Source organism: Perognathus longimembris, chromosome 28 (assembly GCF_023159225.1).
Source record: "Perognathus longimembris pacificus isolate PPM17 chromosome 28, ASM2315922v1, whole genome shotgun sequence".
Taxonomy (NCBI): Eukaryota; Metazoa; Chordata; class Mammalia; order Rodentia; family Heteromyidae; genus Perognathus; species Perognathus longimembris.
The window spans coordinates 25186856-25198396 of NC_063188.1; the positions used below are offsets into that span (position 1 = coordinate 25186856).

Sequence of the window (11541 nt, forward strand, 5' to 3'; positions counted from 1 at the left end):
ACTCCAATAAAGAACTATAACATACCAGGCCGCTGGTTCTAACGACTTGAACTCAAATCTTCCTTCCACACAAACGCAGGCAATGATGCAGGCTCATAAAACCCAGCTGTCTACGCCAGGTGCCCAGCTCTCAGGAGTGGCACACCGAAGTCCACAGCGTGGCATCATCTGAACAAGTCAGAGGAGCCGGGCCAGCTGCAGCCATTGTGTGCTTAACTTATATGGCTATGTCATTTACCTTTACACTTGCATTTCTTCATATGTCGAGTAAGGAGATAGAAAGAAAATGACCTTAAAGGCCCTTTCCAGTCTAGGTAATCGCTGCTGCTTCACCTGACTTCATGCTGCTTTAGGATCTCAAATCTTACCTTTCCTCTGTTTCACTTAAGTTGGGATCAGATCAACAGCAGTTCCTCAGACACACCTTCTCCACACCCCCAAAGTAGGTATACTATAGTTCTCCTTCATAATACTTAATAGTTTGAAATGACCTGCTCTATAGCTCTTTCTTAAGCTCCTAAAGGGCAGTGATCATGCCTGTCTTGTCCATGGTTCTAGCTCCAAAGCCTTCCAGCATGCTGGCACACAGTCGGTGCTTAATACATATTGAAGGGAAGAATAAGGCTATGGGAGATGAAGAGAAGGACCCAATACTTCAAGGCTAAGCACTTGAATGTTTCTGTGATCATCTTCATAGACCTTCCAAAAGAGCGATATTTATAAAGTTGGAAACATGAGTATCCTTGGATCAAAGCAATCCTACTTCAAGGAATTTGTTCAACAGATGCAAGGACATCTATGAAATTAGCTATATTACAAGGAGGCTTGTTACAGGATGGTCGGTAACAGTAAAAGGCAGGAAAGAATGCAAGTGTCCATCAATTGGGGCCTAGGTAGAGAAATAGGACATGTGATTTTGCAACTTAAAAATATGTGGCAATGGGGCTGGGAATATGGCCTAGTGGCAAGAGTGCTTGCTTCGTATACATGAAGCCCTGGGTTCGATTCCTCAGCACCACATATATAGATAAAGCCGGAAGTGACACTGTGGCTCAAGTGGTAGAGTGCTAGCCTTGAGCAAAAAGGAAGCCAGGGACAGTGCTCAGGCCCTGAGTTCAAGTTCCAGGACTGGCACCCCCCCCCACAAAATGACAGCCACTGCAGCCTTGCTGCAGTTCCCTTGTGCTGCTATCCCTATGGAAATGGGAGGCGCGTTCTGTGAGCACAGCAAAGGTGAGCTTCCCAGGATGTGTGCAAAGCCACGAGGGCTCAGAATGCATTTTAGAAGGCTTTATTGTCCAGGGGCAGAGGGTGTGTTCTATGGGTTCCAGATGCTTCTGACTTGCTACAGTATTTGGAATTTGCAGCTCCTCATCTACAAGGCAAAGAGAAAGAATGGCAAAGCTGGGAAGGGCAACGTGGCAGGCCAAGGCTCAGCCTTTACTCTCAAAGGGCAATAAAGAAGGACCAACTCCGGCAGTGGCTTAATAAAATTCACTCGGGCCAACCTCATGGGTTGGGCTACAGGGAACAAAACAGTACTGACCTTGGAGATGATCCACCTGGGCTTATATCCCAGTGGGGCTTGAACTCAGGGCCTGGGCACTGTTCCTGAGCTCTTTTACTCAAGGCTAGAGCTCTACTCCTTTGAGTCACAGCACTACTTCCGGTTTTCTGGTGGTTCATTGGAGGTAAGAATCTCATGGACCTTCCTGCCTGGGCTGCCTTTGGACTGTGATCCTCAGATCTCAGCGTCCTGAGTAGCTAGGATCACAGGCCTGAAGCACCAGTGCCCTGCAGGTATAGCTTGTTTTGAGCAGGGCAAGGCTTCTGTTTTTTTACTGCCCACCTGCGTTCTGCTCAGTCAGCTGTGCTACTGGGAGACCACTTTTGTCCTTCATCTTATGTGCTTCCTGTTCACATGCTGACCTGCTCCAATCTTGCTTCCCTTGTAAGCTGTAAAGGGGTCAAGGTCCATGTGGGTGTAAAGCAACGGGCTGACTCTTGGGTTTATAATTGAAATGAAGACACCTAATATGGGCCACAGGGGAGGGTATTGGCAGAGGTGGGGTCTGTACTTGGGCCTGCTACCTCCTTCCTCTTTCTGAAGGCCTAGCAGAGTTATCCTTCACCCCCATGCTCTATCCTTCACCCCCATGCTCAGCAGCTTCCTGATCTCCAGGCAGTGTTCTCCAGCCTGTCTTCTCATCTCTTTCACCCACACACGTCCACTAACCCTTGCCCTTCTTAAGGGCCTATAAATGAATCATATCCATTAAACGTTGTCAATATTTTCCCATCCTTAGTATATTTTCTTAATACACAAAGGGCAGCCAATCTCTTTTGGCCCAGGATCTAGGCCAAGTACCTGGCCTACAAATACCTGGAATTGCTTGGGCTAAAATGCCTGGAAGGGCATTTTGCACGGCATAGTGTTAGGGTCTGTGAAAACACACCCTTCCACCTTGTACACAAGACTCACCAGCCTCCTGCATGCCCACCAGAAACATTATCTAAACATGCACATGCATAATTTATTTACCTCTCTATTCTCTAGCATGCAAGCCCAGGAGCCAAGGCAAGAACAAGAAAGAGAAAGAATCAAATGAATGTAAGCCTGGTGAAGGAAGGGCTCAGGTGGTTAAACAAGACTGTTGATTATTGTCATTAATATTCAAAAGAGTTCCAATCTGATGTGGTATTAAATGGGCAGAGTGTGTGTGTGTGTGTGTGTGTGTGTGTGTGTGTGTGTGTGTGTGTTTAAGCTTCTTAGGAGAATGAGTTGCCAGACAGAGGCCAATCGGTGTAGGGGGGTTGAAAAGAATTCCCTATCCAATTGGTCATCCACTGGGCACCTGCTGTTGGTCTGCTTCTAATTGGGTAGCATAGGGCAAAAGCCGATGGAATGCAAATGCTCCCATTAACTGTGTTCAGGTCCCAGCAGCTTGGATGGCCTGTAAAGGTCCCTTGTGACAGATTCAGATGTCAAACCATGCCTTATCCAGTGTGGGGACACAGTTCTTCTTTTTTTGGCCAGTCCTGGGCCTTGGACTCAGGGCCTGAGCACTGTCCCTGGCTTCTTTTTGCTCAAGGCTAGTACTCTGCCACTTGAGCCACGGCGCCACTTCTGGCCATTTTCTGTGTATGTGGTGCTGGGGAATTGAACCCAGGGCCTCATGTATACGAGGCAAGCACTCTTGCCACTAGGCCATATTCCCAGCCCACACAGTTCTTAAAGTTGTCTCTTCTAGGTGAATTTGGATTTTGTACTTTGCAGGGTTTGCCTGTTGCCTCCAAATCTCTTATCTTTCCAACTAAAAATGGACTTTGAGCTGACACGATGACGTTGGTTAGGGCTGCTGGTTCCAATATTCTCCCATGGTCCTGATACTCAGCATTTACTATAGCGACATCTAATGGCCAGAGAAGGTAGTATCATGCTTGCATTCAATGGATGCAATCAATGCAAGCAATGCAAGCAATCAATGCATGGTTCTGTCATGCGGGTTAATTAACAAAAAAACCCACACAAAACCAAAACCAAAAAAACACGGTATGCCCCCCAAATAACAGTTTAACTGAAAACTTAAGAGTTACTTCCAGTATCTTTGGATGATATTACGTTAATTTTGTGCTGACCCTATTCTGTGAACAAACCACAATTACTTCTGTGGATTTTTTTTTTCACCATTATGACTTTACATTTATCTGAAAGGTGCTTCTTGAATCTCTATGTATGCATTATCTAGAAGGTTCTTCCCATACAAGGGAAAAGATGATCAGGATTGTCCTGAAATATCAATTTCTTTCTAGTTTATCTAGTACATCTGACTGAAGCTTATGAAAAATTATTGTGGTGAGGATATACTGTGCAGAATGTGGTGTTGGCTACATTCCATAGAGGAAGTCACTATTCTATTTCCAAGGAAGAGAAAGGAAAGCTAAAGATTTATGGGGAACACTGAATAACCTCAATCCCATATTCAGATGTAGATGAAATTAATTTGAAACTTGAATAACTGACCACACCTTCCAAGTCTCAAGGCCTTTGGGGGGAATAAACAGAGTTCAGGAAACCCTGTACAGGATTATTAAATTATAAGAGGTGGCTGGAGAGATGCTCTTGGTAATGAGAGAAATTCTTAGAGCTAGGATTTTTAATTATTATTTTATTTTAGTGGTATTGAGGTTTGAACACAGGGCCTTGGGCTTGCTAGGGAGGTGCTCTACCACCGAGCCATAACTGTAGCCCACATTTTCTTTTAAAGATGAGCTTATAGTTTTATCATTCCATTATCCTTTCTATGCTACTTCTTTCTAGCTTTATACTGTTTTTTAGAAGAGGGTAACTTTGGGGGTGGGAGATAAAGCTCACTGTACATTGCTTGCTTAGCTATTATTTTTGTTGTTGTTGGTTGTGGGGCTTGAACTCTGGGCCTTGTCACTGTCCCTGAGCTCTTCAACTCAAGGGTAGCGCTCTATCACTTGAGCCACAGCACCACTTCTGGTTTTCTGGTGGTTGATAGGAGATTAGAATCTCATGGACTCCTCAGATCTCAGCCTCTTGGTTAGCTAGGATTACAGACGTGAGCCACCAGCTTAGTCACTATTTTTGTAACTTAAAATTATTGCTGATAGAAATATGGCTTAGCAGCCGAATGCTTGCCTTGCGTGCATAAAGCCCTGGGATCGATTGATTCCTCAGCACCACAGAAACAGAAAAAAGCCAGAAGTGGCACTGTGGCTCAAGAGGTAGAGTGCTAGCCTTGATAACAAAAAGAAGCCAGGGACAGTGCTCAGGCCCTGAGTCCCAAGCCCCAGGACTTGCAAAAAAATATTTAAAAAGATATCCTCTCTGGAAAGAATATATACCATATAAGAAAATATACCATATAAGGAAAATAACTTTCCAAAGGGTTAAAGCATAGGAAATTACATTCAATATATCAAAAGTGTGTATATTAAAAATTTCCTATGGACTAACCTAAAGAAAGATGACTGAAATGAAGGAAAGATATACTACAGTCCTGAAGAAAAATGAGAATATTTTGCATAATTGATTCCAAGTTTATGTAGCTTAACCTAAATTGTAATCTTAAATACAAGTTAATTGTAAAGTTCTTTAGGAAGAACAACTGAGAGAAGAATGAAGGCAATGTTGGAAAGAAGCAATGGTGATAAAGAGCATTACAAAGCTATAGTAAATCAAACAGTGTGGTACTGGCAAAAGAATAGTCAAATGTATCCACAGAACATAAAATAACAGCCCAAAGAAGAAGATTATAGGGAAAATATACATGACTATGTAGTGTATACTAAAAGAAATACCACAATGCTGTGGGAAAAGGACAGACTATTAAAAATGGTGCTAAAGGCTGGGAGCTGGTGGCTCACGCCTGTAATCCTAGCTACCCAGGAGGCTGAGATCTGATGATCATGGTTGGAAGCCAGCCTGGGCAGACAAACCTGAGGGACTCTTATCTCCAATTAAGCAACAAAAAGCCAGAAGTAGAACTTGAGACTATTATATCCAATTAAAAACACCCAAAAAACCAGAAGTAGAGCTGTGGCTCAAGTGGTAGAGTATTACCCTTGGGCAAAAAAGCTCAGGGATAATACCCAGGCCCCAAGTTCAAGTCCCAGAACTGGCATACGTACACACACACACACACACACACACACACACACACACACACACACACACACAATCCTAAAAGTTGGAGAGTAAGAAGAGGCATTGAAGAGGACCAGGGACAAGTGAAAATCATGTGGGGAGCTGAACTATAGGAACCAATCATTTAAAATTTCATGCAACTGCCCCTGAATTAATTTCCACAGAGCTCTTCAGGAATATACAGATTATCTAAATTAGACTTTGCATAGAGGTGGCAAAGGAGGTAGGTAAGCATGTGAAAGTGGAATTTTGCAGGAATGAGCAGGTTAGGGGAAGATGCAAAGTTTTAACCCTGCTTGGATGCTGAGCCTTCCTGCTACATAGAAGGAGAGGACCCTCTCCAGTGTTATCTGATTTTTTTTTTTTTTTTTGCCAGTCATGGGGCTTGGACTCAGGGCTGTCCCTGGCTTCTTTTTGCTCAAGGCTAGCACTCTGCCACTTGAGCCACAGAGCCACTTCCTGCTTTTTCTATATATGTGGTGCTAAGTAATCGAACCCAAGGACTCATGTATACCAGGCAAGCACTCTACTGCTAGGCCATATTCCTAGCCCCTACCTAATTTATCTCTGATGCAAATTGGTTTATTCTAGGCTAATTCAACTGTTCACCCTGGAGCCTCTGCCTCAATTTCAAGACCCTGTGATGATGTGTGGCCAATCCCATTAAGACCAGCCCATTAGAAAAGCAACGATGTCCATCGCCAGGATGGAGTTAAGGACCACAAGAGCCTTTTTTTTTTTAGCCTTTTTTCCTGGGGTTTGAACTCAGGGCCTGAGCACTGTCCCTGGCTTCTTTTTGCTCAAGGCTAGCATTCTACCACTTGAGCCACAGCGCCACTTCTGGCCATTTTTCTGTATATGTGGTGCTGGGGAATTGAACCCAGGGTTTCATGTACATGAGGCGAGCACTCTACCACTAGGCCATATCCCCAGCCCCCTTGTAAGCCACAGTTCTTGGCTTTTGTTAGGTCTAGCTAGTTGGTTTTGCGAAGGTAAGGGCAGTGACATGCAGGAATGTGCATCCTTACTGTGGAGGTAGCAAGAAGTGTGAGTTAGTGGGTTGCCTTCTATGTTCTTGCCCTTGCTGGTGTTGGAGGAAGTAACGTATCCAGGTAAACAGGAGAGAAAAGAAAACCTGGCCTGCAAGCCTCATAAAAGAACAGAGGAGGGGATGTGTGGCTTGGGCTCCAGGCAACAGTCCTGAGGGCTGCCACCTTGAGGTTGGCATAGTACTGGTAGGAACAGTTCTAAGCTCTTTGGGAACCTGGCATTTATGAGGGGAGGTTGGCATTGTTTTTTTTTTGTTGTTGTTGTTGTTTTATTTTGCCAGTCCTGGGGCTTGAGACTTGAGGGCCTGAGCACTGTCCTTGGCTTCTTTGTGCTCAAGGTTAGCACTCTGCTATCTCAATCACAGTGCCACCACTGGCTTTTTCTATATATGTGGTGCTGAGGAATCGAATCCAGGGTTTCGTGCATATGAGGCAAGCACTCTTGCCACTAGGCCATATTCCCAGCCCAGGTTGGCATTGTTTGCTGTTAGCCATCCACAAACACTTCAAGGCCTCCCCTGACCCCATCCACCCCCATCACTTCTCACCTGCATTTTCCTCTTCGCGGTGTCAAAGGGAAAAGAGAGAGTCTGGCTCACTGCAGCAGCCAGACAGACATTGGTAAAGTTCTGTAGGAGAGTGAACTGGTCTCGGGGTCCATTCCAGATTTTCTCCAGGTTCATGTAAACTAGAAGGGAGCCAGTGGAAAACGGGAGAGCACCTGCAAAGAAAGGGCAGAAGACACTGCTCTTTGGGGAAAGCACTGGCTTGAGCTTATCAAAGCCCTGGAGGATTGGGCAAAGGAAACAAAGGGCTAGGTGATTGTTACAACCACTGTAGCCAATTATAGTGGGTCAAACCTGTGATCCTAGCTATTTGGGAGGCAGAGATGGGGGATAGCTGCTTGAGGCTAGACCCCTCATAAAAGTTGACCAGACTCCATCTCAATCAGTGCTTGGGTAGAGTGTACTTGCCTGTCATCTGTAGCAACATGGGGAAGCACTAGTGGGAAAAGTACAGTCTAGGTCAGTCGAAGTATAAAGGGTGACTGATCCTATATAAAAAATAGCCAATACAAAAAAGGGGCTGGAGGCTTGGCTCAAGTGGTAGAATGCCTGTTTAGTAAGTGTGCAGCTACAAGTTCAATCCTCAGTACCACCAGAAAAAAACCCTACAAATATTAATGTGATATTGATGAAACTCATGTTGAAGGGTTCAGGGGTGAAGTGCACAGATTGCGGCTTACATTGAAATAATCAATGAAAACATGTGGTGAGGGATGACCGATAGTTGAAGCATCTAAATACTGTGTGTGGGTGTTTGCAATTGCTTTCACTTTTCTGTATGTTTGCAATTAAACAAATAAAATGTCAGTGAGTCACTCTCAAAAAGTTAGTAGGGGGCTGGAAATGCAGCTTAGTGGTAGAGTGCTTGCCTAGCATGCATGAAGCCCTGGGTTCCATTCCTCAGTACCACATAAACAGAAAAAGCCGGACATGGTGCTATGGCTCAAGTGGTAGAGTGCTAGCCTTGAGCAAAAGAAGCTCAGGAACAGTGCCCAGGCCTTTGATCTAGTTTAGGAGGCTAGGAAGGACTGGTCCTAGCATTGTGGGAAAACTGTGGTCAAGGGAGTTATTTGTCCTTGCTTTTGAGAATGGCATGATCGTGTCAGGGCCCAGTGGTCACCCTGACACAATTATATTCATTCATGAGAAAGAATGACATTATATGAATTGTAAAGAAATGGGAAGACATACAAAAATTATGGTAAGTGAAGTCAGGCCCAGAGAGACAAAGGATGCAGGTTTCCCCTTAACATGTGGAAGCTAGATTTAGCTTATAAACTTATACGTAAATACGTTGGGTGGTATGCAAGTGTATAGAAATGTATTAATTGAAATATGGTAGATTCAAGAGACAACTCAAAGAGTGTAATTCCTTAGAAGGGTAAAAATCAAAGTTCAACAAAATAAATACCAGGAAGTAGGTACGCAAAAGGAGTGGTATAGGGTCAAGGGGAAAGGGGCAGGCACATGAAGAGGAGAAGAGGGGGAGAATGTAGTCAAGAATCTAATGGATATCCTACAAAATTAATAAGAGTGAGGGAAGGAGCAGTGAGCAGGTTGAAAGCGATGACATTGATTAACCTGTGTTGTACTCATAGAGTGCTTTGTTAAGTGGCAACTCCTTTTTAAAAGTACTTAAAGATAATTTAAAAAATTTTAAAAAGTAGGGCTAGGGGCTGGGAATATGGCCTTGTGGTAAATTGCTCGCCTCTTATACATGAAGCCCTGGGTTCGATTCCTCAGCACCACATATATAGAAAAAGCCAGAAGTGGCGCTGTGGCTCAAGTGGTAGAGTGCTAGCCTTGAGCAAAAAGAAGCCAGGGACAGTGCTCAGGCCCTGAGTTCAAGCCCCACGACTGGCAAAAACCAAACCAAAACAACAAAAAGTAGGGCTCAAGGCTGGGCACTGGTAGCTCATACATGTAATCTTAGCTATTCAGGAGGTTGAGATTTGAGGATTACAGTTGAAAGTCAGACTGGATAGGAAAGCCAGTGAGACTTTTTATCTCCAATTAGGTACCAAAAAATCGAGAAGGGGAGCTATGGTTCAACTACTAGAGCACTAGCTTTGAGCAATAAAGCTCCAGGACAGTGCTCAGGCTCTGAGTTCAAGCCCTAGGACCAGCACAAAAAAGTGGGGATAAGAATGAGGATGTATGGGGCTGGGAATATGGCCTAGTGGTAGAGTGCTTGCCTCATATACATGAAGCCCTGGGTTCAATTCCTCAGCACCACATATACAGAAAAAGCTGGAAATGGTGCTGTGGCTCAAGTGGTACAGTGGTAGCCTTGAGCAAAAAGAAGCCAGGGACAGTGCTCAGGCCCTGAGTCCAAGACCCAGGACTGGCAAAAAAAAAAAAAATAATAAACAAATAAACAAAAACTTCAAAAAATGAGGATGTAGCTCAGTGGCTGTGTGTCTACCTAGTATACACTAGGGCCTGAATACAATTTCCAGCATTGCAAGACAGAGAAAAAGAAAAGGTTAGAAGCAAGGATAACACAGTGGCGGTTGCTCACACATTTGTTTGTTTATTTATTACTGGCACTAGGGCTTGAACCCTTGGCTTTGTGCTCTTGCTCATGTTTTTCCACTCTTAGCTGGTATTCTATAACTTGCATCTACTTCTGGCTATTTGATGGTTATTTGGAGATAATAGTATTTTATCTTTGTCTGCCTAGCTTTGTTTGAACCAACATTGTCAAAATTTCAGCCTCCTGACTATCTAGTATGATACGTGTGAGCCACCAGTGCCTGGTTTGGGGTTACTTCTCATTATAGAAAGGCAATATCAATTTAAAGATACATTAGATGGGGGCTGGGAATATGGCCTAGTGGCAAGAGTGCTTGCCTCCTACGTTCGATTCCCTAGCACCACATATATGGAAAATGGCCAGAAGGGGCGCTGTGGCTCAGGTGGCAGAGTGCTAGCCTTGAGCGGGAAGAAGCCAGGGACAGTGCTCAGGCCCTGAGTCCAAGGCCCAGGACTGGCCAAAAAAAAAAAAGAAAAAAGAAAAAAAAGATACATTAGATGTACAACCCCTTTATAATAACAATAAAAAGTGGGAGAGTGCCACCCTTAAGTGAAAAAAGCTGAAAGGTAGCACACGGGCCCCAAGTTTAAGCCTCAATATTGGCACCAAAAATACATTAAAGATGACATATGAGGGGCTGGGAATATGGCCTAGTGGCAAGAGTGCTTGCCTCCTACACATACATGAAGCTCTTGGTTCTATTCCCCAGCACCACATATATGGAAAACGGCCAGAAGGGGCGCTGTGGCTCAGGTGGCAGAGTGCTAGCCTTGAGCGGGAAGAAGCCAGGGACAGTGCTCAGGCCCTGAGTCCAAGGCCCAGGACTGGACAAAAACAAAAAACAAACAAACAAAAAAAATGACATATGAGCCATGCGCTGGTGGCTCAGGCCTGTAATCCTAGTTACTCAGGAGGCTGAAATCTGTGGATTGCAGTTTAAAGCCAGTTTGGGCAGGAAAGTCTGTGAGACTCTTATCTCCAATAAACCCAGAAAAAGCCAAAAGTGGTGTTATGGCTGAACTGGTAGAGCACTAGCATCAGGCAAAAAAAAAAAAAAACCCAAAAACAAGCTCAAGGACATAGCGCAGGCCCAGAGTTCAAGTCCTGGGACCGGCAAAAACCACCACCAACCAAAAGCTCCAATTTACTCTCAGTCACAAAAATCTTTGGAAGCCAGGTTGTGTTAGGACACTCTTATAATTCCAGCCACTTGGGAAGTGGTAGTAAGTGGATTATTCAGGTGAGATGTGAGACTCTTATCTGGAAAACAAACTATAAAAAAAATTACAAAAGGAGTGGAGTATGTGGCTTAAATGGTATAGCACTTGGTTAGAAAGCAGTACAAGAATTGGTGGGAGTTTATTCTATGCACTTAGTTCTATGGCAGGTGCTAGCTAGGATCATGAAGAGGAATAGGCAATCCTGGAGATACTCGTCATCTAGACAGATTGCCAGGGAAACCTAAGAAATATTGGCACCACTGATGTGTGCCATCATAGGGGACATACCAGGTGCTTTATGTACTCATAGATCATAGGCATTATTAATCTTTCCTGGGAGAATCAGGAAGGACTGCACAGAAGAGACAACTTCTTTTGTTTGTTTATGAGACAAGGTCTTTCTATGTATTCTAGGCTGGCTTCAAACTTTTGACCATCTTGGCCTCATCTTCCTGAGTGCTGTGATTACAGATGTGAGACCACCGTATCTGGCTCA

General features: G+C 44.3%; 1 protein-coding gene across 1 annotated transcript in view; it reads right to left on the reverse strand.

Annotated features, from left to right (window-relative positions):
• Positions 1–11541, reverse strand: part of Slc25a43 (solute carrier family 25 member 43) — a 35264-nt gene that overhangs the window by 12204 nt on the left and 11519 nt on the right. Inside the window, exon 3 of the mRNA XM_048336726.1 lies at positions 7272–7444. Within this exon, the coding sequence (XP_048192683.1) occupies positions 7272–7444 (173 nt within the window). The remainder of the gene's footprint in view (positions 1–7271; positions 7445–11541) is intronic.